Below are 27290 nucleotides of genomic sequence, written 5' to 3' on the forward strand. Positions count from 1 at the left end.
GTTTTTTCAATCTTCCTCATAAGTCATGTTTTCTAGACCTTTAATTATTTTTGTTGCTCTGCTCTGGACTTTCTCCAGCTTGTCCACATCTTTCCTGAAATGTGGTGCCCAGAACTGGACATAATTCTCCAGTTGAGGCCTAATCAGTGTGGAGTAGAGCAGAAGAATTACTTCTCAGTAGAAAGAAGGAAAAAGCAGGAAAAAAACAGCCCCCAAATGCTGAAAACAAAAGGGGATGGGGGAGTGAAAGAAAAGGAGACTGAGCAGATGGAACACTGCTTCAGCTGAGATACCCACCCACTTCCATCCACCACCTCCAGACACTAAAAGGCGTCTCTACTGCTCAAAGCCCCATCAAAACTGTAGCTCAGCTAGTGAGGTGAGCATCCAGTTTACCCTAGAAATGATTAATAGCTGACTTAGGTGTCAGCAACCTTTCAGAAGTGGTGTGCCGAGTCTTTATTTATTCACTCTAATTTAAGGTTTCGCATGCCAGTAATACATTTTAACATTTTTAGAAGGTCTCTTTCTATAAGTCTATAAAATATAACTAAACTATTGTTGTATGTAAAGTAAATAAGGTTTTTAAAATGTTTAGGAAGCTTCATTTAAAATTAAATTAAAATACAGAGCCCCCCACACCGGTGGCCAGGACCTGGGCAGTGTGAGTGCCACTGAAAATCAGCTCGCGTGCCGCCTCTGGCACATGTGCCATAGGTTGCTTACCCCTGAGCTGACTTAATCATGACCTATAAATAGCTACATGGGGAGAATATTTCTGATAATAGAGGGGTCTTTAATCTAGCAGGAAAAGGCATAATGAGATCTAAATGCTGGAAGCTGAAGCTAGACAAATTCAGACTAGAAATAAGGCAAATATTTTTAACAGTGTAGGTAATTAACCATTGGAACAACTTATACAGGCATCTGCTGCATTTTATATCACTTGATGGATTTAAATCAAGACATGATGTCCTAAACAGATATGCTCTAGCACAATTAGAAGTCATGAGTCTGATGCAGGAATTACAGTAACTCCTCACTTAAAGTCATCCCAGTTAATGTTGTTTCGTTGCTGATCAATTAGAGAACATGCCCGTTTAAAGTTGCGCAATGCTCCCTTATAATGTTGTTTGGCAGCCACCTGCTTTGTCCACTGCTTGCAGAAAGAGCAGCCCGTTGGAGCTAGCTAGTGGGGAACGAGGGTGGACCGGCAGCCCCACTGTCAGCTCCCCGCTCCCCTAAGTTCCCTGTGTGGCAGCCACCTAGCTGGCTATCAACTGCCGGGCAGTTCAGCTGTCCCTCCCCCCACTGTTATGTGCAGCTCCCGCCCTCTGCTTTGGAGCTGCTCCCGGAAGCCTCCTGCTTGCTATGTAAGGGGAGGGGGGAAGAGGGGTGCTAATGTCAGGATGTCCCCCTCCCCACCGCACAGAGCAGGGGGGCACATGACAGGGCTCAGGACTGAGGGAGAAGCAGCTGCTGTCTTATCTTGCTGATCTACTTAAAAAGGCAATGTACTTAGCGTGGCGTCAGCATACTTAAAGGGGCAATGCTTGTCTCTCTCTCTCTCTCTCTCTCTCTCACACAGTGTGTCTCTGTCTCTCTCTGCCATGCTGTCTCCCCTCCATCCATTCGTGCTGCCTTGTAGAGTGTGAGGTTACATTAACAATAGCATATTAACCCTTGAGGGCTCAGCCGAGTGCTAGTTCATCATTTAGCAGTAAGGCATTCCCTGGGAAATATCCCACCCTCTTCCACCCTCTGACTTCACCACCTCAACCAAGCTTCACAAACATCATTGCTGTGTATGTGTGTGTATATGTGTGTGTGTGTGTATATATATATATACACACTTATAATAGAGACTAGACTAGAATATATATATAAAAATATAGTCTTTTGTCTGGCAAAAAAAAATTCCCTGGAACCTAACCCCCCCCCATTTACATTAATTCTTATGGGGAAATTGGATTCGCCTGACATCGTTTCACCTGAAGTAGCATTTTTCAGGAACATAACTACAATGTTAAGCGAGGAGTTACTGTACTAGTTGAGCTTCTGTGGTCTGTGTTATGATGGAGGTGATCATAATCACCTTATGGCCTTAAAAACAAGTATAATTTATGAATATTTATTTTCTTGTTTTTATCTGTAGAAGGTTTACAGTATAGGTTGACATTTCAAATATTACAGAAACAATATGCATAATGATTCTAGTGAAACCATGATATTGTGAGTCTACAATTTAAAAAAAAAAAAAAAGCCTAAATATTAATTCATGTGATATTACTGTGCTAACAGGTCTTCTTAAACTCAGTATATCTTGCTGCCTTACAAGACTTCAGAGTGGCCTGTCGACTTCTGGGTCTCGCAATCACAGCTCCTGCTCCCCTCATGTTATGTTAGACTAGTCTCTGGGAGACTAGGTCGTGCAAGAGTTTATGAACTAACCTTTCACCTCTGGAAATCCAGGGTCAAAATCTGGTTTGGGCCACTAGTAAAATGAGTTTGGTGGTCTCAGCTGTTAGTGGACATTTTTTCAAACCACAAAACCACCAAACAATTCAGAAGAACTGTCAATTTTTGCTCAAGAGACTACGTCTATGGCTGGTACAGGAAGGTTGTCACAATTCAGGAAAAAGGTTAATTGACATACATACTGGGAAACTTGCATCAAACTTGTCTATGCTATTCTTGGCACTAGCCAATACTAATAGTCCATCACTGTCATTCAGTTCAGATTCCTGACCATATGATGCTGAGAGAAAGGAAGGACAGAACACACTATTGCATTGCCCATGGCAGAATTCTTCAAAGCAGGAAGTTTAAAATGATCAACAGATCAAGCAGCCTAAAGCATTATTGAAGTTACTCCATCTCTCAGCACTGTTTATATATTTTCAGATTTGTTATTATTACACTCTCTTTCACAATGTCATGATAAAGCAGTCCATGCTCAAGACATCAAAAAGATGGACAAGCAAAGCAACGAATATTTAGGGATGTCAAGCTTTATAAATAGCCCTCAGAGACAGAGAGAGCATAAGCTCTGCTGTGCCACAAGCATAACAGAGCCATAACTACCCAAGTGTTGACAGGGTAAATAGAAGAAATAAATAACTTAATATGTAAAAGAAAATATCTAAGTTATATGTATTTTAGTGAGAGGATGCGAACTGGTGAAGTTTGCCGGCATCTCCTACTCTAGTTACTGTCAATTTACAAATATTACATTAAATAGTGCAACATTTGGCTAGATACACTATTATCTGTAGAGTAGTTCTCAGGACTGGGACTCTATTGGCAGTCCCTGGCCAGATGATTTTATATTATGACAACATACAATAAATGGGTGTGGCATATGGAGAAAGGGGTGGGGGTGAGGTGGGGGGGAGTTTTTGGGAAACAAGGATAGCAGCAATGTGACCACAAGGTTACAGATTCAGTATACACCTGTCTGGATAAATTCCATGTTTCCCTTAAAAAACAAAAAACAAGAAACTAAGAAATAAATGAAAATGTCATGAATCCCTACAGGTCATCCACCCTGAGTATCCATTTCCTGGTACTCCCTGAGTTTGTGAATCTGAAAACCTTCTAGATATACCAAGAATCTTCAATGCTCCTTGCACTCTCATTTTAAAGAAGAAGTGGTGCTTAAAAATAGGCAAGATCTGCAGTACACACAATACAGTTATGTCAGAAGAGACACTCAGTCAAAGGCAGAATTTCCACTTCTAAATGTCCTGCAATGGAAAGTAAAAAAGCATTGAGCTCTTTTTTGGTTCTTTCAGTTATGTCAGGAAGGCAGGTCTCAAAGGCATTTTTGCTCTAGAAATACAAGTTCGTTGGGTGTGAAAGACTCTATGATGGAGGGGCAGAGAGTGTCTTTTTGTTCTGTATTGTATGGTGGGTTACAGTTCCATGACTAAGGCTCTTAGGCACTACTGCAATAAAAATAAATAAATTATGACAGCACATAGTAGTGCAAGCCAAGCAACAGAAAAGGGAAGGAATTTTTAGTCAGATTATTTAGGACTTTTTTTATTTGTTAAACTCTATTTGATTTTAAATGACTGTCATTGTGTAAAGAGAATTTTTTTGAACTTCAAATACATTTTATGCATTTGAATTTCATGTCACAAATTAAAATAAATGCAGTTATTTATCTGAGTGTAGAATCAGTCTCTTCCTTTTGGCTCTCTCTCCTTTTTGTTTTAGAAAAATCAAACAAAGAAAAATGAATGAAAAAGCCTACATTATAGCTGAGAATGTGTGTATAAGAAAGTCAGGAAATTCAAAGTCGTAGTTCCCAAGGAAACTGTAATTGTCATGGTGCAGTTACAAATAGTACATGTGCACAGTGGGTGGTCAAATTAAAGCTGCAATGGGAAACATACAAATCTGTTTACATTCTCAACCATAATGTTACATTAGTATGAGATTGGGTATTTTGCTTTCAATATGTGATAAAAGTGCAACTGTGGCTAAAAATATAATGGTTAAAGAGTACTACAGTTTCATGAAAAAAAACTTATGTCACTTACCTGAAATGTCCCTGAGCAACTGCTGAACACAAGGGTGTAAAGCCATTTTTATCAGCAGCATCAACTTGTGCTTCTGCAGTCAGCAGCAATCTCACACAATCTATTAAGTAGACACAAATGAAGAGTGGTGCGACAAGATAAATGAGATGTGTTAAAACTAGAGCATGTACTTGATCTTTTAAAAACTTTCACAGGTGTCACAATGCTCTAAAATTACATCATATTACTACAGATGACTTTATAACTGAACTACATTTGCAAACTTTAACACATTCTATAGTGAACTTTTTCCAAAACAACATGTTAAATGAAAGAGTAGAAAATTAAACTGATTCACCCGTTCCACAGCCAATTCATTCAAGGTATTTAAAGTATATATTAATAATATAATTTTCTGGCTTTTCTTCCACAAGACATTGGAATGCCATCTACATGCATTTAAACTTAAGAAAGCATATAACCTGCTCAGAGTACATTTCTTACAAGAAAAATTTCCATAGTTACAGCAGTACCTCAGAGTTACAAACACCAGAGTTACGAACTGACCAGTCAACCACACACCTCATTTGGAACCGGAAGTACACAATCAGGCAGCAGAAGAGACAAAAAAAATATTTAAAAAGGCAAACAGTGCAGTACTGTGTTAAACGTAAACTATTAAAGTAATAAAGAGGAAGCAGCATTTTTCTTCTGAATAGTAAAGTTTCAAGGCTGTATTCAGTCATTCATAGAATCATAGAATATCAGGGTTGGAAGGGAACTCAGGAGGTCATCTAGTCCAACCCCCTGCTCAAAGCAGGACCAATCCTCAACTAAATCATCCCAGCCAGGGCTTTGTCAAGCCTGACCTTAAAAATATCTAAGGAAGGAGATTCCACCACCTCCCTAGGTAACCCATTCCAGTGTTTCACCACTCTCCTAGTGAAAAAGTTTTTCCTAATATCCAACCTAAACCTCCCCCATTGCAACTTGAGACCACTACTCCTCATTCTGTCATCTGCTACCACTGAGAACAGTCTAGATCCATCCTCCTTGGAACCCTCTTTCAGGTAGTTGAAAGCAGCTATCAAATCCCCCCTCATTCTTCTCTTCCGTAGACTAAACAATCCCAGTTCCCTCAGCCTCTCCTCATAAGTCATGTGTTCCAGTTCCCTAATCATTTTTGTTCCCTCCGCTGGACTCTTTCCAATTTTTCCACATCCTTCTTGTAGTTTAGGGCCCAAAACTGGACACAGTACTCCAGATGAGGCCTCACCAATGTCGAATAGAGGGGAACGATCACGTCCCTCGATCTGCTGGCAATGCCCCTACTTATACAGCCCAAAATGCCATTGGCCTTCTTGGCAACAAGGGACGCTGTTGACTCATATCCAGCTTCTCGTCCACTGTAACCCCTAGGTCCTTTTCTGCAGAACTGCTGCCGAGCCATTCGGTCCCTAGTCTGTAGCGGTGCATGGGATTCTTCCGTCCTAAGTGCAGGACTCTGCACTTGTCCTTGTTGAACCTCATCAGATTTCTTTTGGCCCAATCCTCTAATTTGTCTAGGTCCCTCTGTATCCTATCCCTACCCTCCAGCGTATCTACCTCTCCTCCCAGTTTAGTGTCATCTGCAAACTTGCTGAGGGTGCAATCCACACCATCCTCCAAATAATTTATGAAGATATTGAACAAAACCAGCCCAAGGACCCTTGGGGCACTCCACTTGATACCGGCTGCCAACTAGACATGGAGCCATTGATCACTACCCGTTGAGCCCAACAATCTAGCCAACTTTCTATCCACTTTATAGTCCATTCATCCAGCCCGTACTTCTTTAACTTGCTGGCAAGAATACTGTGGGAGACCGTGTCAAAAGCTTTGCTAAAGTCAAGGAACAACACGTCCACTGCTTTCCCCTCATCCACAGAGCCAGTTATCTCGTCATAGAAGGCAATTAGATTAGTCAGGCATGACTTGCCCTTGGTGAATCCATGCTGACTGTTCCTGATCACTTTCCTCTCCTCTAAGTGCTTCAGAAGTGATTCCTTGAGGACCTGCTCCAAGATTTTTCCAGGGACTGAGGTGAGGCTGACTGGCCTATAGTTCCCAGGATCCTCCTTCTTCCCTTTTTTAAAGATGGGCACTACATTAGCCTTTTTCCAGTCGTCCGGGACCTCCCCCGATCGCCATGAGTTTTCAGAGATAATGGCCAATGGCTCTGCAATCACATCTGCCAACTCCTTTAGCACTCTCGGATGCAGCGCATCCGGCCCCATGGACTTGTGCTCGTCCAGCTTTTCTAAATAGTCCCGAACCACTTCTTTCTCCACAGAGGGCTGGTCACCTCCTCCCCATGCTGTGCTGCCCAGTGCAGTAGTCTGGGAGCTGACCTTGTTCGGGAAGACAGAGGCAAAAAAAGATTGAGTACATTAGCTTTTTCCACACCCTCTGTCACTAGGTTGCCTCCCTCATTCAGTAAGGGGCCCACACTTTCCTTGACTTTCTTCTTGTTGCTAACATACCTGAAGAAACCCTTCTTGTTACTCTTAACACCTCTTGCTAGCTGCAACTCCAGGTGTGATTTGGCCTTCCTGATTTCACTCCTGCGTGCCCAAGCAATATTTTTATACTCTTCCCTGGTCATTTGTACAATCTTCCACTTCTTGTAAGCTTCTTTTTTGTGGTTAAGATCAGCAAGGATTTCACTGTTAAGCCAAGCTGGTCGCTTGCCATATTTATTATTCTTACTACACATCGGGATGGTTTGTCCCTGTAACCTCAGTAAGGATTCTTTAAAATACAGCCAGCTCTCCTGGACTCCTTTCCAACAATGTTCTGTTGTAAAGTTTTGAAAGAACCATAACATTTTGTTCAGAGTTACGAACATTTCAGAGTTACAAACAACCTCCATTCCCAAGGTGTTCATAACTCTGAGGTTCTATTGCAACTGTCTCTTTTCTAGGGATGGGCCCAAAAGAAAATCCTGGATTTAAGTGCCTGCCCCAACTTTTGAGCAACACTAACATGCTCAAACTGAAAACCCAAGCTTTGTCAAGTGAAACTCATTTCTATTCATTTCTAAATGCATATTTTTCTCTGGTTATCACTGTCTAAAATGTTTAGGTGAGTATTATGGACTGATTGTGTAAATCACCAAACATCAGGGAACAAGATTTTCAAAAACAGGAGCCTAAACTTACTTACCTAAATAAGTGACTTGATTTTCAAAGATACTGAATATCCAGAACCTCACATTGAAGTCAATGAAAGCTATTGGGTACTTCGCACTTTTGAAACTCAGGTCAAACTTTTATGATCCTGAGTAAGGAGTTAGAAGCCTAACTTTAGGAACCTATTTTTGAACACCGCAGCCATTATAAGCTAGCCCTATACTAGAAAGTTCATCTGAAAGACCTTTGCAAATCATCAAGAAGCCCCCATTCAGCTACTTTTCCTAACATTTGTATTTATAACTGAAATCCAGTGAAAAATACAGATATACTGGTAAATTGTTTCTCAGTAGAAGTACTGCTCTGACAAATGCCAATACCATCATAGCTTCTTTCCTGTCTTTCCTTCATCCATCTCCATCTTAATCCAAACATCTATTTAATTTAAAATATGAATTCTTTCTTGCCAACCCCATAAATCTCTTTGGAATAAAATGAAAAGAGGTTCCCTTAACCAGTTCTTAGTATTTGGCCAGCATCCTTTCTGGCTCCTTCTCAAAGTCCTTGATAGCTGTTATGGTAAAAGCGATGAAGGAATGGACAAAACAGGTATGTCTACGAATCTCAAATATTTAAGAGGCACCCATCACTGTTGTAGCTGAACACGGAGTACACTTAGTGCACATAATCTTCTATAGTTGATTCCAAGGAGTACTGTCCTCTTCGTATCTCCTGAGTTTTGCAGCTGGATTTACCATTCCATTTTCCCTCCCTCTGTCACCTCCAGTGTCTGAATGAATGGTTGGGACTATCAATATAATGTAGACACTTGGATGGATTAGCTCAATCACGTGTGACACATTTTGTGTCCAAAAGCAGAAGATCCTTTTCAAAGTGTAATACGTTGAAGTGGCTCCCGTTTTGTTATCAGGTCAAACAAAGATGGATTGGCAAACTGATTTGCTCAATTTCCCACAGACTGGTTACTGAGACCAAATGGGAAAAACAGTTTCTCAGCATCCATTCAAACAAAAAAGGAGTGTTTAGCTAATACTTTGGGGGCAAGCATTATCACTCTCACACACACACACACGAATTGGGGACAGTATTTGCATGGAAAGCAGAAAAAAGCTGCTGTGGGCTAAATGTCCTGAAAATGGTTGTAGTTGGAGCTCTGAAAGTGGACCTGCCTAAGAACAGGAACTTTGTACCTAGTGTGAATAGACTTGGAAAGAATATCCTGAGTGTTCTCATCTCTCTTGCAACAAGGAGCCCAGGCCACATTCTCAGCACAGGAGCATGGCAAGGAGTGCCACTGTCAGGGTGCTGGTTACAGCTCCCTGCTCCTGTGGGTCGATTTGCACCAGCCCTAACATGATTTAGCAGTTTAAGGACTGCTCTACCTTTCATCAGTTATCTATGAATCCTAAAAGACCATATTTCAACTGAGAATTGGTGAAGAGCAGCTGCAGTCTGCCTCTGCCCTTAACCTATCCCATGCATCCGGGGGTGGGGGGGTGGGGGGGGTGGAGGTACGTGACAGCTATGCTTCTTTTCCAGCCAGCTACTGCCCAAGAGGAACAAAAGGAGTTGCTTTGGGGGAGAGACTGGTTCTGCAAGTCTCCAAATCCCCTTTAACCATCCCAACTGCAATCCAGAATACACTATTCTCATTCATGCTCCCAAGCAAACAAATGGTGTGGATATCACTCTCTGGTAAGCTCATGGGTGAGGTCCTTCCACAGAAGGGGAAAAAACTATGCCTGTAAATTGTCTGCTAGTAACCTGCTACTGAAAACTACTCAATTCAATCCACAGTCCCTCAAACTAGGAGTCATTTAACCATTTGGGATTTGGGGTTCCTGGGATCTGAGTTACCCAGGAAAGAATTTTCTGTAATATCTGGCTGATGAATCTTGTCCATATGCTCAGGTTTTAGCTGATCACCATATTTGGGGTCGGGAAGGAATTTTCCTCCAGGGCAGATTGGAAGAGGCCCTGGAGGTTTTTCGCCTTCCTCTGTAGCATGGGGCATGGGTCACTTGCTGGAGGATCCTCTGCTCCTTGAAGTCTTTAAACCACGATTTGAGGACTTCAATAGCACAGACATAGGTGAGAGGCTTTTTGCAGGAGTGGGTGGGTGAAATTCTGTGGCCTGCGTTGTGCATGAGGTCAGATTAGATGATCATAATGGTCCCTTCTGATCTAAATATCTATGAATCTATTTTCCCATCCCCGGATTCAGATCAGTATCATCCCTGTTCTCACGGTCAATTAAGCCAGGATTGTCTACTGTAAGTACTTCATCATGACACTTTCTTAAGCCTATTAGAAAATATATAATGGATCAGTTTTGAAGTTACACTTATACAAATAAATAAGTTTGTCTGAATTTAAGTTAAGAATTACAACCTTTCTGCCAACAATTTTACAAGTCTGATTTTTCAGAGAGGTCTCAACTAGCATATACTGTACTTTAAGGGTGGCAATTCTGCAACAGAAAATCTTCAAAAACAAGACTCCAAAGAGAAAATGCTGAGCTTGAATTAATATGCAAACTAGATACCATTAACTTGGGTTTGAATAGAGACTGGGAGTGGCTGGGTCATTACGCATATTGAATCTATTTCCCTAAGTTAAGTATCCTCACATCTTCTTGTCAACTGTCTAAATGGGCCATCTTGATTATCACTACAAAAGTTTTTTTCTCCTGCTGATAATAGCTCATCTTAATTAATTAGCCTCTTACAGTTTGTATGGCAACTTCCACCTTCTCTGTATGTGTGTGTGTATATATATATCTTCTTACTATATAGTCCATTCTATGCATCCGATGAAGTGGGCTGTAGCCCACGAAAGCTTATGCTCAAATAAATTTGTTAGTCTCCAAGGTGCCACAAGTACTCCTGTTCTTTTTGCGGATACAGACTAACACAGCTGCTACTCTGAAACCTGTACTTTAAGATCACACCAGAAACAAATGAAAGCCCTATTTTATACAAGCCAGTTGGTAGCTAAGGAAATGGTGAAAACCTAACTCATACAATTATTAAATATTTTTCAGCTACTATTGGTTCTAAATATAGATGTAGAATCAAAACTACTGCAATATATTACTTATTTTAAAAAGCAACAATCTAATACCTAAAAATTACAGAATATATTCAGCTACAATTATAAGACTTATATTACTGTAATTAAATATTTAAAGAATGCTGTTTCCATTAATTCCATAGAACTTTCTTATTGGGTATTTCAAGGGTAAAACGAGTTCCCATAAACTCTCACTGAGATCAACAGAAGCTGCTGGGTAGTCAGCACTTCTGAAAATCAGGCCATTTGTTTAGGTGCCTAATTCTGGATTTAGGAGCTAATTTTATGCTTTAAGTTTGAAAACATGGCCTGTGAACGTAACAAAATTAGAACAGCCTTTCTGTAACAATTTAAGACCAGTCACATAATCAGAAACTCCCCACACAATCTCCAGTTAGAATTTCAGGGTTGGAAGGGACCTCAGGAGGTCATCTAGTCCAATCCCCTGCTCAAAGCAGGACCAATCCTCAACTAAATCATCCCAGCCAAAGCTTTGTCAAGCCTGACCTTAAAAATATCTAAGGAATGAGATTCCACCACCTCCCTAGGTAACGCATTCCAGTGTTTCACCATCCTCGTAGTGAAAAAGTTTTTCCTAATATCCAACCTAAACTTAATAGATCTAAATCCACAATATTAAAAACAGTGACTATAAATCAAATCCACTATACTCCATCACCTCTCCTGGGGTAAAATCCTAGCTTTACTGAAGTCAGTTGCAAAACTTCCATTGACTCCAGTGGAGACAGGATTTCAACTGTGATATCTCAAAGAGGAAAAATATAAGGTTTGCAGTGTCTATACCAAGCAGAATTTTATATCAATACTGATTCAGATTTAGTTTGTATCTTCCAATTTTTAGAGAGAAAGTGCTCGTAAAAAGGCAAGTGTGGTACACTTGTATCAGCTATTTTTAAAAATATTGTTCCTGGTTTGTATCAATGAAATATTTTGTTCATTTCTAATATACTTGACACTTGGTTGGATCAGATTAGAAAATGGTGCAAGACAGCATACCGCTGAAAGGCTTCAGGCACTTGAACTTTTCTAGAACTCTTTTTTTTTAATTTAATAGAAACAGAAGTTAACAAATACATCATGAATTTACAAACGCTCACATCAGTTATCTGTTATGTAGAGGAAATTAGGGCTACTTTGTTTCAAATGAAAGTAATTTTAGATAGAGCATTTTACTTTCCTACCAACATACATTTCAAGCATAAGTACTACCTATGCATAATGTATGTTCAAATTCATTTGAATGAACGACACCACTTTGTTTTAACTTGCTTAGATAAAATCACTTTTTGCATCCGATGAAGTGAGCTGTAGCTCACGAAAGCTTATGCTCAAATAAATTTGTTAGTCTCTAAGGTGCCACAAGTACTCCTTTTTTTTTTTTTTAAATCTCTCATCTCTAATTTCATACTAATAATGGAATCCATGATCTCTTCCACAGAAAATCACTGACAACAGACTTCAAATGTAAGTGTATGCCAACCGATATCTTGCTCAAATTTATCATCTACGGACATTCTTACTGCTAAAACATCTGATCAGAAGCTCATGGAAGTCAACAGAAGTCTTTTCTTTGACTTCAAACCGGTTTTGGATCAGGCACAAAGTGGGCTTTATTTTCAAATTGTTAATGCTTCCATTACTTTATGTATATGGTTTACCAAAACTGTGAACCCCTTACCTGTATGTCCATTCATAGCAGCAGAATACAAGGCAGAATAACCATCTTCACAGAAATAATTAATGTCCAATCCTTCTTCATTAAGCAGCATTGACAATAAAGTGACATTTCCCTGGGCAGCAGTTTGGTGAAGAAGGGTGGGCCTGCCACCCAGGGGGACAGGACCACCACTCGTTAACAAAGGGGTTAGGGAGGGAGACCAGCCTGCGAGTTAAAGCGATAGATGTTAGAGGGAAGACACATGAATAAATTAAGGCTGTGCATTATTTCTGAGCTATTCAAATATATAAAAGAAAACCTAAACAGGTTCATCAACACTATAGGGTCTGTTATGGTTTAGCATGAGTCTTGTAATGCTATTTTTTTCCCTACATCAAAAGATAATTAAAATTACACACAGTGGTAAGAAGTTATGTTCATTGTTAACTCAAATTAATAGGATTCTATCATCATGGGTTAACACAAACACACACTTTGGGAACATCACAAACAACTTCCACAGTCCAAAATTTCTGACATTACTACCTTAAGTTCAAAAACTAATAAAAATCTTATACAATTCTGGTTTTAGTTTAATTGTAGCTAAATTTAAAATCATTCAAAATCATAAAAATAAAAAAAACAGATATATTTTCATATAAGTAGGTGCTTTTTACTTTCATCTGCAAACTTGATTTTTCTTCAAAATCTTAACCTAATATATAATAATATTTAAACCTGAAAGAGTATCATAGCTAAATAAGATAGAAAAATTGGTTCAAAGTGCTTCAGTTATACTTTAAAAATAAAGAATTAACAAGGGGACAGTTCAACATAAAGATTTGCAGAAGCCCTGTAATAAACATATTTGTTGTTGAACTTTGCCTTAATATATATGTTCATTTTACTCAGCAGTAGTGTGATTTCTATTTTATTTTGAGAGAAGAGCCAATGTAGAATAAGTAGCTAGTTACATCAAAATTACTGATAAAAGTTTTCAAGTCATCCAATGAAAACGGCAATCTACAAAACAGAGCTTTAGAAATCTTAGGAGTTATCTTGTTAGACATTCCACATATTATTACTTAGCAGCTTTAGAAGAGAGTTTGTTAAATGCATGCAGTCTGCTGCATATAGTATGGAAGACTTTGTGTACTCTTCCTTGATCAAAAGACTGCAAAAGAAAATAGGAAAAAGGATTGAAAATATAAATGTTAATATATTTGTGTGTGTGTGTGTGTGTGTGTGTGTGTGTGTACACACTTTACCCTTTGAAAATGAGAATTCACACCATTTTTCATTTTTTAATGGATTACTCTATTTGCAGCGCTTGTATGTGCACAAACACCCTCCTATATGATACTGAAATCTGATAATATAACAAAGTACATAGTCAGATTCCCAGCTCAAACTAACAAAAATAATTAATTGGGGTTCTTTTAGAATTGTTTTCAAAATAAGGTACTTTTAGCTTGATAATTTCATAATAAAATAAATTTTACTACTGTAGTACAGAGAGGCAGCATAACATTTATTTGCAGTACTTTCAGAAAGATAAATTAACTTATTACTCATTTTATAAATTTTTATAAATTTTATAGGCAACTATAAAAAACCACTACCATATATATCAGCAGCCATATCAATCATTTGAAGTTACATGGTATACTACTTCAAATTGAAGGCCAACTTTGAAGTTGTATGAAGATATAATCAATAGTTTTACTCTTATTTTTAAAAACAGGCTACGAAAGAGAATCTAGAGGTTTACAAAATAGGATTCATACAATTTAAATTACTTCTCATAAATTCTATACCTTGTGCTTTTTAGATTACAGAAAAATCCTCAAGAACTATTTTTTCTTTACTAACAAAAATATAAACCAAACTACACCTTTTGAGAAGTCAGAAATACTGTACATATAAAGTAGCAGTTCAGAAGTTTGTGAACATTTATTCTTACAAGGTACAAAAGTGACTGAGGAATAATGGAAAGAAAAATAAAATACAATTATGAAAGCTGTTTTTCTTTCCATTGTTTCTGCCTTGTATCATCTTGTAAGCCTGTGTTTAAACCATTACTGTAGGTAGAAATTTTGTTTGAACTAACAAATGGTATTATCTGACTTTATTGTATTTCACTTGTGTTTTTGATACTGCTTCCTGTGATATATCTAGTGTATCAGCATCTCCTTAGATGTTAATCCTCTTTGTCTGAACTTGCTTTTCCATTTTAGGAATTAGTCTTGTTTGTGCTGGAATGATTTTTGGACACTGGGAGGTAGGGTGAGTAGGGGGCTTAACACTTTACTGAACACATAAGGTTCACTATGCCAAGCCATTTTGAAACATTAACAACATTTCTGAGATTTCTGCTTTTGTTGAGAAGTAGCACAAGATTTTTCAGCATCATTAATAAGAATATCAGAGAAAGAATGCTTATTGTGCATTACTGTAAACGGACATCTGATACCTCTATTCTCATTTTCAGCTTCTCGAAAGGGCAAATATACTGTTGCACTCCAGTTATGAAACTCATTGTGCTAGATTAAGAATGGATGAAAAGCTTCTACTGCACAAATCAAGTAATCACATAAATGCAAATTTTAACTTCTGTTATCAACTTCTGCAAAGCAGAATAACAGATTTGTATTCATCCAGGATACTGTATAATAGGGTTAGGAAATATCAGTAAGGTATATGGTTTCATATGCAAAAGTGAAGCATCTGTGACAGCTTGCAGGACATACAGTGATGAAGGGCAGAGGGATAGAAAAACAGCTTCTGGCATCAGCTTCAGAATGTGGAGATGGTTAATTTCAAAGCCAAGATCAATCTCTCCTCATATCCTATTTACCTTCTAAGCCAATCACATACAAAGGAAAAATCAATCAACATTGGAATGAACTGAATAAATACATACTCAAATTGAAGAGAAATACAAAATTAAAAAGAAAAAGAAAAGAAATTCCAGGGGTATGGAAATCCAATTCACTATAATCATTTCAGTTTTAAACACTTATTTCTCTAGGAAGTCAAATCCATGGATATTTAGGAATCAAAACAAACTGGAAACACTACGAGTATATTTTCACTTTTTCACATATACCTTGTTCAACATACATGACAAAAGGTGGGTTTCTTTTCTCGGCTGTATTTAAAGCTGTAGGTATTGTCATGTTGATATAAAAGGACATATTACTGATGCAACTTGTAATCTCCTTTTATTCTATATCACAGTGTTCGTTCTTCTTTAGAACCAAAATACTCCACCACAGAAAGTGAAACTATTCCAGTGTTCTTAAAGTAAATGCTGCACTGTAAAGAAACTGACCTAAGCAGGTGACCCGATTTGCCATTAATGAAAGAAAAAATTCAGTGATTAGGCTTTCTTACACTCCTCCTGACTTCACATTAAAAGGAAATTAAGTCATGGATTTACTGACCTGCCAAGAAACATCAGATTTCAATCTGACTCTAAAAATCTTTGAAATATATTAACCAATCCGGCTTACTATGTTTTTGAACACTAATAAATTCTGACTGATTTTCACCAGGACTTACTATACAATAAAATACAAACAACATTTCAGCACACTAATTTTTAAATGACAGTTAAATCTTGTTGATACAAATTAAAATATTAAACCTTCTGTGCAAAGATTAAACAAATAAGATTTAAATTAAGTTGAATGTTATTTTTAATAACTGAATCTGTGGCCACTGAGAGAGTTTGGAAACCTAAATACTATTGTTTGTTTCCAGTAGTGCCTATAACACGATAGGTGCTGTACAAACTCTAGAAAACAATCTTTGCCTCCAAGAGTTCAACCTCTAAAAAGGCAAAATAAACGAAGATGGTAAATCAGGGGGAGGGGTTTACAAAGAGACTGTCAGGTGGTTACTAACCATATATTGTAAATAAAAAGGTGTTATTTAAATCTATCCCCATGTACCAAACTAACTACTATCTGTCTGTTTTGCCTTTACTAAGCATAAGCTACTTCAAAGCAGGGACCAGATCTTTCATGTTTGTACATCATCCTGCACATAAAAGCTTAGTTCTCTTAGCATATCCCAAAAATACATGAAGGCAGATTAAATTCCTTATCAAGCCCCACATTTAAGGAACAAAACACACACAAGGGGAAGTATGGTTAAAAGTCTAAAGCAAGGGGCTTCGACAAATTCTGTCACTGCAATGTTTTGCTGGGGGATCACAGGCAAGTCACTTTTCTTCTCTCTGACTCAGTTTCTAGGTCTATAAATTAGAGTTATTAGTATTTACCTACTTCTGCACATTCCAATATATGGGATATGTTCCCATTACCACTGAGCTTTAGAAATCTTGTAGAAAGCAGTCCCAGCTACAGTCACACAAGAGCCCTCTGACCGCACCAAACTTTCAGAGCAAGTGGTCCAAACTCCTTCAGCTCCCTCCACTAAACCTCAAAGTCCTAAACTATAGAATTTGAATTACAAGGGGAAAAGGACACAAACGGTTTGTGATGAATAACCTTTCTTCTTTGAGAATTACCTCTGTATATTCCCACATATAAGAGTTTGACAAGCAATACAACAAAGCAAAGATCATATCTAGATGCCACATTGACTGAAAAGTGCTCTCAAAACACAGGTTAAGAATACCATGTAGCAGACTGACAGATTTCTATGCATTATGAAGGTATGGCATCAAAACTGCCTTAGTCACAATAGAGTGATCCGGACAGCTTGATGTACCATCACCTAGTTCAGTGATTCTCAAAGCCGGTCCGCCGCTGTTCAGGGAAAGCCCCTGGCGGGCCAGACTGGTTTGTTTACCTGCCACGTCCGCAGGTTTGGCCGATCGTGGCTCCCATTGGCCACGGTTCACCGCTCCAGGCCAATGGGGGCTGTGGGAAGGGCGGCCAGCACGTCCCTTGGCCCGTGCCGCTTCCCGCAGCCCCCACTGGCCTGAGGCGGCGAACCGCAGCCAGTGGGAGCGGCGACTGGCCGAACCTGCAGACGCAACAGGTAAACAAACTGGTCCGGCCCACCAGGGGCTTTCCCTGAACAAGCGACGGACCGGCTTTGAGAACCACTGACCTAGTTAACATGTAAAACAGCTCTCCATATGTAGAGCTGATAGAATTTATACAAAGATGGCTTCTGTCCTACTGTCACTGTAAAAACTACATAGATTGTAGTTAATTTCCTTAATGATTTTGTCTTATCAAATAAAAACTCAAGTTTCTACAGTATGAAGTCTAACTTCCCCTGGATTCAAATGAGGTCTGCAAAATCCTGATTTATCATCTGATTTGAGTGGCATTCAGACACAGCTATTGGTAACAACATGGGATTAGGATGCAGGACAGCTTTGTCTCCATGAAATATAGTGAAGCAAATGCCCAACGTTAAATCCTGCAGCTCGCTCACTCTTAGCAGATATGGAAGAGTGAGGAGTGGTGAGTTTATGACCTGATATTTTGCGGTCTCTTGACCACCAAAGTGTAGATGGGGAAGAGAAGGTGCTCCCTCCGAGTATGCTCTCATTGCCCAAGAGTTAAAGGGATGACTAGGGAAGGAAAATTGACAGGTGTTATTCCAAGAAACTATAGAAATGCCTCATACAATTGGATGCAGAATGGGAGGTCCTGAATGTCTGGGTGAACCCTGAAGCCCATACCAGATGGCACAAGGACTAACCTAGGCAGTCCTTAGAACTGTTGTGTGAGACAGGATATTTAGTCTAACGCCCTGGATTAGAGAGGGGCATTGCTACCGGATCCCATTGGTAAAGAGTAGTTGTTCCTGGGAGAGAAGCATACTAGCAGCGTTAGGGACTCACATCATCTCACAAAGGAGGAGACATCCTCAGGGACTGAAGCATAGAAAGGGCTGGAGGAGTCTTCCAGGACCGAGACTGACAGCACCAAAACCTCTGAACCGCCTAAGTGCTCATCAGTGCTAATGAAAGTTCCTGTGCCTACAGTAGGGAGAGTCCATTTTTTTTGTCAAGGTCCAAATTTCTTGGTCAAGGTATAGTCAAGGTCCAGACTCCAGAAAAAATAATAAAAAATAATAATGATGACAATAATAAGTAGTAAATAAAAAGATTTCAGGGTCCTTTCAAAAGCGGCTGGTAGTCCAGATTTGGCCTGCGGTTTGCCTGTTGACTACCCCCAATTTACAGGGTCCCAGCATTGACTGACTTCATTTTTGGAGAGGTCCTCTCTCCCTGTGCAGTCATGCCCTAGAAAGGGGCTAATACTTGCTATTCTTGTGCTGACCTTTTCCAACAAGGGAATATTTGGAAACAAAGATGATGACTGATTCAGCAGTTGATCCAAAGGTGGATCACGGCCTGATTCATAAGGCCTTCATCATGAGGAAAATCTGGAGCTGCTAAGATGTAAAGGTCCTCCATGCTAAGCATTGGTTAGCGAGGTAGGGAGTGAGCCTCTTTCTCAGAGAAATTCAACAGCAGGTGCATGCATCACACACTCCAGAAATACAGCAGGACACCAAACACATACTGCTTAAATGTGAATTTCTCCAGGTGTGAAGAAAGGTGGTTAGGATTGCACTGCTCTTTTATAAGCGGTCATAAAATTATTTGGTGCCAGGAGAAGGAGATCAAATGGCTCCAGATAGGCACTGTTTTCTAGAAGGTTCACAAAACTCAGTGGCATTGGAGGAGTACATACCACCAGAGAGACTATACATAGGTAATTTTAAAAATTAATTCATGTTTGTAGAGCTCTAATATCCTCACGCTTACAGAAAGCCAAAAGTATTATTAAGGAATCTCCCTTTTCTGGAGTACATCATTACTCCAGAATTTTCTCAGAACATCAGCTCAGAATGGCCAATCTGCTCAAAACATCAATTTTCATTCTCTTATTAAGGATACACTAAAATGAAGGCTTCCTTAAAAGGAAACTGACTTATGATCATTGTTAAAAACAAAATAATTATGAAGTAAGATAAATTCCCATACCCCTGAAACTTGGAAAAAATAATATACATGTAAATTTCCACTTTAAAAAAAGATAAACCAGTTTAGGGAAAAAGCTGTAAAAGATAAATAAAGCAAATGACATAGACCCAGAGAAAAAGACAGAGAACATTCTTAGAGGGAGATAGTTTGAAGTATATCAATCCCTTTACCTGATGCTGTTGCCAGTAGGCTGTCTGAATCACATGGTCTACAGGATGAAGCACTAACAGGATTTATGGAGGAGCTACAGGCAATGGTGGTGGGAATGATAAAGGAACTTTCTGAACATGCAGGTTGGTTCAGTCCAGGGGATTGGGAAGGCCAGGCACCCACCTGAGATGTGGCCATGGCTGGTATGGCACAGCCTGCAGATGCCATAGATATATCTATAGTTGGTTTTGGTGGCAGCTGAGGTGAGGACTTAGAAATAATTTCCTCATTTATTACCCTGATTCCTTGTGGTGAACTGGAAGGAGGTGAAATCATGGTTTTGCTGTCAAATTTTACACCTATATTAGAGGATCGACTACTATCCATAATAACTTTAAGCTGTGGGTGTGGTGGTGAAGGAGTTTGCGAAAGCCCTGGCTTTTTTGGAGGAATAGGTGGAGGATTTCCTCTGTCAATTCTTGATACATTGGGAGTCTTTAAACCCATTCTACCGACTGGGGGATAGGTGCCAGCTTCCACTGAATGTGACATTCCAGGCCGCAAAGTAGCACCACCTTGAGGACTTGTAAATCTTGAAAGGACTTGGGTGACAGTATTCCGAGCTAGCTGTTTGGCAACTAGGTTGTCACGACTAGTGGGAGACACATCCCTTGACGGAGGGCTTTGAGTAGTGTTTCCATTTTGGTCTTGATCATTAGCATTAGCTTGAAATCTAAATCTAGCTGCTTGGACTCGAGGATTTATGCCTGGATGCACAGTAGTGTTCGCAGACTGTGACTGTAAACTGTGCACAGACGAAGCTAGTGGGTAGTTCTGAGATGCAATACTTGATGCTGGAGAAACGGAGACGGCAGCATTACTTGGAAAGGGGGAAGTGTTATTTGTTATATCTGGTGATGAGCCAGTACTTGGCCCATTTTCCTCAATTCTGTTTTGACTTGGAGTCAGAACAGGAGTTGTGGATGGGACAATCAGTTCACTACAGGAAGAGTGCCTATCAATGACTGGTTTCACAAATGCTGCATTGGAGGATACATTTGTTTTTGTACTGCCAGAAACCAAAGAGTTCACTGCCGAAGGTTTTACAGGCACAGTCAAAGGCAGCTTCCTAACATTTTCAGTGCTAATGTCTGTCGGCGTTGTATCTGTCTGACAAGCAATAGTTCTTAAAGCTGGGACTTCTGTTCCAACAGATACAGAAACAAAACCCTTATCTTTATTTCTACAAGTGAGAGAAAGGTTTGGTTTACAGTCATTTTCCTTTTTTAACTGCTCAATCATTTTTCTCATTTTCTCGCTCTCTTCTTTGAGGTCACTGGTATGTGCTTCCTCTCTGTTAAGTTTGGCACGCAGTTGCTCCCTTTCTGTGTCAAGCTCAGAGAGCTGTTTTTCCATTTGAGCTTCCATTTGTGTACTCCTTTGTTTCTCAGCTGCAAGAGAGTCCTCCAGTTCATTAGCTTTTTTTTTTTCTTCTTCAAATTTTGACATTATTTCTTCCAGTTTCTGGGCTTCCTCTACAATTTTCCCAGACAACTGTTTACATTCTTTCACTAGCATCAATACTACATGTTTATTCTTGCCACGTTCTTCTTCAAGACGAGCAGACAACTTCTTATGCTCCAGCTCAAGCATCTGTAACTGAGACTTTTCCATTTCCAACTGAAATAAAAATGTATAGGTAAATTCTCATTAACATACAAAATACAGCTTTTCAACTTGGTATGTTTTTTAACATGACACTGTTCTTTCAACCTTTTTAAAAACATGCTGTATTACCTAAGCAAATTCCAGTATTCTACCATTAGATGAAAGTTGAGGTACAAAATGTTGGAATATTTGCGGACTAAACCAAAGAAATCCAGAAAAAATTTTATTTGAAACCAAAACTGATTTCTTCAGTTACTCACTCAAACGAATGAGGGGGAAAAATCATTTCAGTTTCAAAAAACACACAAACCGAAAAAACCAAAGCAAAACTAAATGTAAGAGGATTGTGTTTAATTTCTGGGGTGTTGTGTTATCCAAAACAAAATTTTGTGATTTTTCATTTTGTTTCATTTTCATATGGTTTTCACCCTTTTTTGCCTTTTTTAAAAAACAACATAAAAACGGCCATACTGGGTTAGACGAAAGGTCCGTCTAGCCCAGTATCCTGTCTTCAGACAGTGGCCAATGCCAAGTGCTCCAGAGGGAATGAACAGAACAGATAATCATCAAGTGATCCATCCCGTTGCCCATATAAATATAGCAAATTTAGCAAATTTACTATTCACTGAAAAAACATCACCTAGCTCTACTGATGGCAATACAACCTAAACCACTTCAGTATTTCCCTCTCAGCCTCATATACACGTCAAACAAAAATTGCTAACTAGCACTTTCCATGCTGCAGCATCCTCTTCCTATGCTGTTTATCTGAATGACTGGCTAAAAAAAATAAAAAATTCTGCATTCTCCGAATACCCTTACAATTTCTTTAACTTGACCCTATGATCTTATTATGCAGCCTGAAAGTCTCTCCCTCTCCCCCCACCATAACCACCACAAATTAAGAGGTTAACCTTACCTACTGTACATGTGCAGAAAGATCAAGAACCATTACACTTTTGAAGTGCATTTACTTGTTTAATATTTTTACCAACTCTGGGAAAATATTTACAGGCAACTAAAAGTCTAGTGCTTGCAAACTTGCAAGCTTCACTCTGATTTCAGTAAGAAAGTTGTTTCCTGCTTCCATCTCACTAGAATTTTTCACTTTCCAGCAATTAACAGTTTGCTGCACAGATGGATTAAGAGCTGATCTATAGAGGGTCAGAGCAAACAGCAATATACTTAAAATGAGCTCACTTGGAATAACTGCTTCACTTCAGCACTTCTGATTACTACAGAGGTAGGAAGGATTTTATGTTAAACTAGATGATAAATGACACTCATTTCAGAGTTGTAAGAAGATACTGTACAGTGAATATATTTCATGTAAACTGTAATCTGGGGAAACAGATGGCCCAGGGGATTGGTAATGGGATATGGAGCATTTCATCTTTAAGTCAGTGGGTTTTGGCCTTGGTTGCTATCAAAAGAAAGTCATTACAGTATGATGACTTTTTGAGGGAGACTGCTGTTACCCAGTGGTATCCCAGGTCCTCCTCCAGTAGAAGACTGACAGTTTCTTGGACAGCTTCTGAAATGTTTTCCTTATTCCTACATGTGTGCTCGCTCTCTCTCTCTCGCTCTCTCTCACTAGCCTCTATTTTGTTTCAAAGGTAATAAATACAATTTTTCTTAGGGTTGTTCAGTTAGTCCTCTACTGTTATCTAATATTTAGTGGAAACGAAACTTGCATCACATCAGGAGGGGAACAGAACAGGGAAAAGGACTGCAGGTCAGAAGTTTGATTCCACTTGCTGTCGCTCATTTTTGGAGGCTACATTTTACCCATTTGGTAAGTCCAGTTCAGATACACAACAGAGAACTCTGAAAAGGGAAGGATGTTAGGTAAATCTTTTGGAGGGATAATCTTCATGAAATGCTGGTAAAATGATAAGGCTGTCTCAACTCCCCAACATTATAATTAGTGTTCTCTTGCTTGAAAATTTTTCCTCTGCTTTGTTGGGAGGAGGAAAGAGGGCAAAAAGTGTATGCGGGGAGAGTGCGTGTATGTGATGTTGATAGGGTGACCAGATAATAAGTGTGAAAAATTGGGATGGAGTGGAGGAGGGGCGGTGGTAATAGGTCCTATATAAAAACAAAGCCCCCAGTATTGGGACGTCTTATCACCCTAGATGTTAACAACTGTGGTAGATGTTTTACATACAGTAAAATGTTATTGGTGTGCCTGATCATCATGAGGATGGTCAAGTTAAAACAAAGACATTATGACTAACCAAGCTCCTACATTACAAGTTTCATTTTGATTTCCCATATCAAAAGAGGTCCTCAGACTGCAGTGGCTAAAATTAAAGCTCTAGATTTACTAGTGACAGGAGCCCTATGATGATTTAACAGCAACACGCAGCATCACACAACCCATCCTGCCCACCTCCATTGGCCCAAACTAGTTTGCTCTTCATTAACAAGAGAGTATTCAGTAGCAGTATAAAAAGGATAATAGGAAATCCAAAGGCACTGCTAAGTGAAGAGTAGCAGCAGCATTTGTCAATGATAGTATACCAGCAAATATTAATTTACCGTGATTTATCAGATTGCAGTTAAGACTGTCCCTGAGACTTCAGTTACAGTCAACCACAGGCAGAAAATCATGCTCCTTGTCCAGCAAAAGTCATTCCATTTGCCATTTTACCACTTAGGAATTAGCACCTTAATGTGCAAACCTCTCCAGCAACAGCTGTACTAATGTTGCTAGAGTGACTGAAAAAAGTCATGGAAAAGGTACATATGACAGAGTCTGACACTGTCGATTATTTTACAATAAGAAAGTGTCTCAGTCCTCTGCAGACTACCCATATTACGTTAACCCAACTGAAGACAATAGATTACACTGAGCATTACTGCATGTTGGGAGGGAGGTTGGTTTTGTACGTTAACTGAAATAAAACTAACTTATTTTCAAGTTGTTACAGACAGAGATAATAATCTAATATAGCTCAAGTTGCTAGTAACTCAGAACCTTTAAATAGGCACTCCAGAGCTCACAGATCAAATTAACATCTAGGGAAAAAGGGAAAACAGCCATCCTTTAATAATAGCTTTTATACAATGAATTCATAGATAACTAACTTGTGAATAAGCTGAAGCATGCAACATTGTCCTCATCAACATTCAAACTGTAGAATCACCAAGAACCAAGCAAGTTTTACTCAGCTAATACTGCAATACATCAGACTGTTATGCATAGGAACCAAAATACTGAAATGAAGCATGTTTATCATAATGACTTGACAAAGCATATGTAAATAAAGAAGAAAGTTTGGTTTCAAGTGTCATGCAACTGATCTAATTACACTGAGCTGTCAACTAGCAGCATCTATTATCTGACACATCAAGCTAAAATTAGTTCTCAGCTTGCAGCCCAGGAATGCTCTCATCCAAGTTTCAAAAATGGTTGCTTTCATCCTGCTTCCAAATATTGTTCTTGGCTGAAAGGACTCCACTCTTCAAAAGCCAAAGACCACTTTCTTCCCTCATTCTATTGTAAAATATCTTTATATAAGGCTTGTATCTGAAAGGTTTGTCATCTTCTTTGCGGGAACAGCGTTAATGAGCTGGATCAGGCCTGTCAAGCCCCTTGTTAACAGAAGTAATAGATCACTCTCTAATCCTTTTCCCTGTGAAGATATATCTTTAAAATCATACTAATGCCAGCTGACCACATATTCAGTTGAGCTCCACCTCTGCATTATGACATTGAGGGAGAACTGGGAGATACACTTAAAGATCTCCCCCAACAAACTTTTATACAGAACAATGAATCAAGTAAGTTTAAAGGGCACCCCAAAGAATAATTTCATTAACATTCCCAGCAGATGAAATTGTGGAAAAGCAACATCACTTGCCCCATAACCTCAGCCGTGCAGAACACAATGCCATCCACAGCCTCAGAAACAACTCTGACATCATAATCAAAAAGGCTGACAAAGGAGGTGCTGTGGTCATCATGAATAGGTCAGAATATGAACAAGAGGCTGCTAGGTAGCTCTCCAATACCACTTTCTACAAGCCATTACCCTCTGATCCCACTGAGGGTTACCAAAAGAAACTACACCATCTGCTCAAGAAACTCCTTGAAAAAGCACAAGAACAAATCCGCACAGACACACCCCTGGAACTCCGACCTGGGGTATTCTATCTGCTACCCAAGATCCATAAACCTAGAAATCCTGGATGCCCCATCATCTCAGGCATTGGCACCCTGACAGCACGACTGTCTGGCTATGCAGACTACCTCCTCAGGCCCTACGCTACCAGCACTCCCAGCTATCTTCGAGACACCACTGACTTCCTGAGAAAACTACAATCCATCAGTGACTTTCCTGAAAACACCATCCTAGCCACTATGGATGTAGAATCCCTCTACACCAACATTCCACACAAAGACGGACTAGAAGCTGTCAGGAACAGTATCCCCGATAATGTCACGGCAAACCTGGTGGCTGACCTTTGTGACTTTGTCCTCACCCATAACTATTTCACATTTGCGGACAATGTATACCTTCAAATCAGTGGCACTGCTATGGGTACCCTCATGGCCCCACAGTATTTATGGCTGACTTAGAACAACGCTTCCTCAGCTCTCGTCCCCTAATGCCCCTACTCTACTTGCATTACGCTGATGACATCTTCATCATCTGGACCCATGGAAAAGAAGCCCTTGAGGAATTCCACCATGATTTCAACAATTTCCATCCCACCATCAACCTCAGCCTGGTCCAGTCCACACAAGAGATCCACTTCCTGGACACTACGGTGCTAATAAGCGATGGTCACATCAACACCACCCTATACCAGAAACATACTGACCACTATACTTACCTATATGCCTCCAGCTTTCATCCAGACCACACCACATGATCCATCGTCTACAGCCAAGCTCTGCGATACAACCGCATTTGCTCCAACCCCTCAGACAGAGACAAACACCTACAAGATCTCTATCAAGCGTTCTTACAACTATAATACCCACCTGCTGAAGTGAAGAAACAGATTGACAGAGCCAGAAGTCACCTACTACAGGACAGGCCCAACAAAGAAAATAACAGAACGCTACTAGCCGTCACCTTCAGCCCCCAACTAAAACCTCTCCATTGCATCATCAAGGATCTACAACCTATCCTGAAGGATGACCCATCACTCTCACAGATCTTGGGAGACAAGCCAGTCCTTGCTTACGGACAGCCCCCCAACCTGAAGCAAATACTCACCAGCAGCCACACACCACACAACAAAAACACTAACCCAGGAACCTATTATTGCAACAAAGCCCGTTGCCAACTGTGTCCACATATCTATTCAGGGGACACCATCATAGGACCTAATCACATCAACCACACTATCAGAGGCTCGTTCACCTGCGCATCTACCAATGTGATATATGCCATCATGTGCCAGCAATGCCCCTCTGCCATGTACATTGGCCAAACTGGACAGTCTCTACGTAAAAGAATAAATGGACACAAATCAGACGTCAAGAATTATAACATTCAAAAACCAGTCGGAGAACACTTCAATCTCTTTGGTCACTCGATTGCAGACCTAAAAATGGCAATTCTTCAACAAAAAAACTTCAAAAACAGACTCCCAACGAGAGACTGCTGAATTGGAATTAATTTGCAAACTGGATACAATTAACTTAGGCTTGAATAAAGACAGAGTGGATGTGTCATTACACAAAGTAAAACTATTTCCCCTTGTTTATTTCCCCTCCTACTGTTCTTGTAAAGTGCTGGAAATGGCCCACCTTGATTACCACTACAAAAGGTTCCTCCCCCACCCCGGCTTTCCTGCTGGTAATAGCTCACCTTTCCTGATCACTCTTGTTACAGTCTGTATGGTAACACCCATTATTTCATGTTCTCTGTGTACATAAAATCTCCCCACTATATTTTCCACTGTATACATCCGATGAACTGAGCTCTAGCTCATGAAAGCTTATGCTCTAATAAATTTATTAGTCTCTAAGGTGCCACTAGTACTCCTTTTCTTTTTTCATCTGC

The 27290-nt window shown here is 39.6% G+C and overlaps 1 protein-coding gene across 1 annotated transcript in view; it reads right to left on the bottom strand.

Annotated features, from left to right (window-relative positions):
* CTTNBP2 (cortactin binding protein 2) overlaps positions 1–27290 on the bottom strand; it is a 184566-nt gene that overhangs the window by 91164 nt on the left and 66112 nt on the right. Inside the window, 3 exon segments of the mRNA XM_074942298.1 lie at positions 4548–4647; positions 12489–12692; positions 19620–21279. Coding sequence (XP_074798399.1) covers positions 4548–4647; positions 12489–12692; positions 19620–21279 — 1964 coding nt within the window.

Source organism: Natator depressus, chromosome 1 (genome assembly GCF_965152275.1).
Source record: "Natator depressus isolate rNatDep1 chromosome 1, rNatDep2.hap1, whole genome shotgun sequence".
NCBI lineage: Eukaryota > Metazoa > Chordata > Testudines > Cheloniidae > Natator > Natator depressus.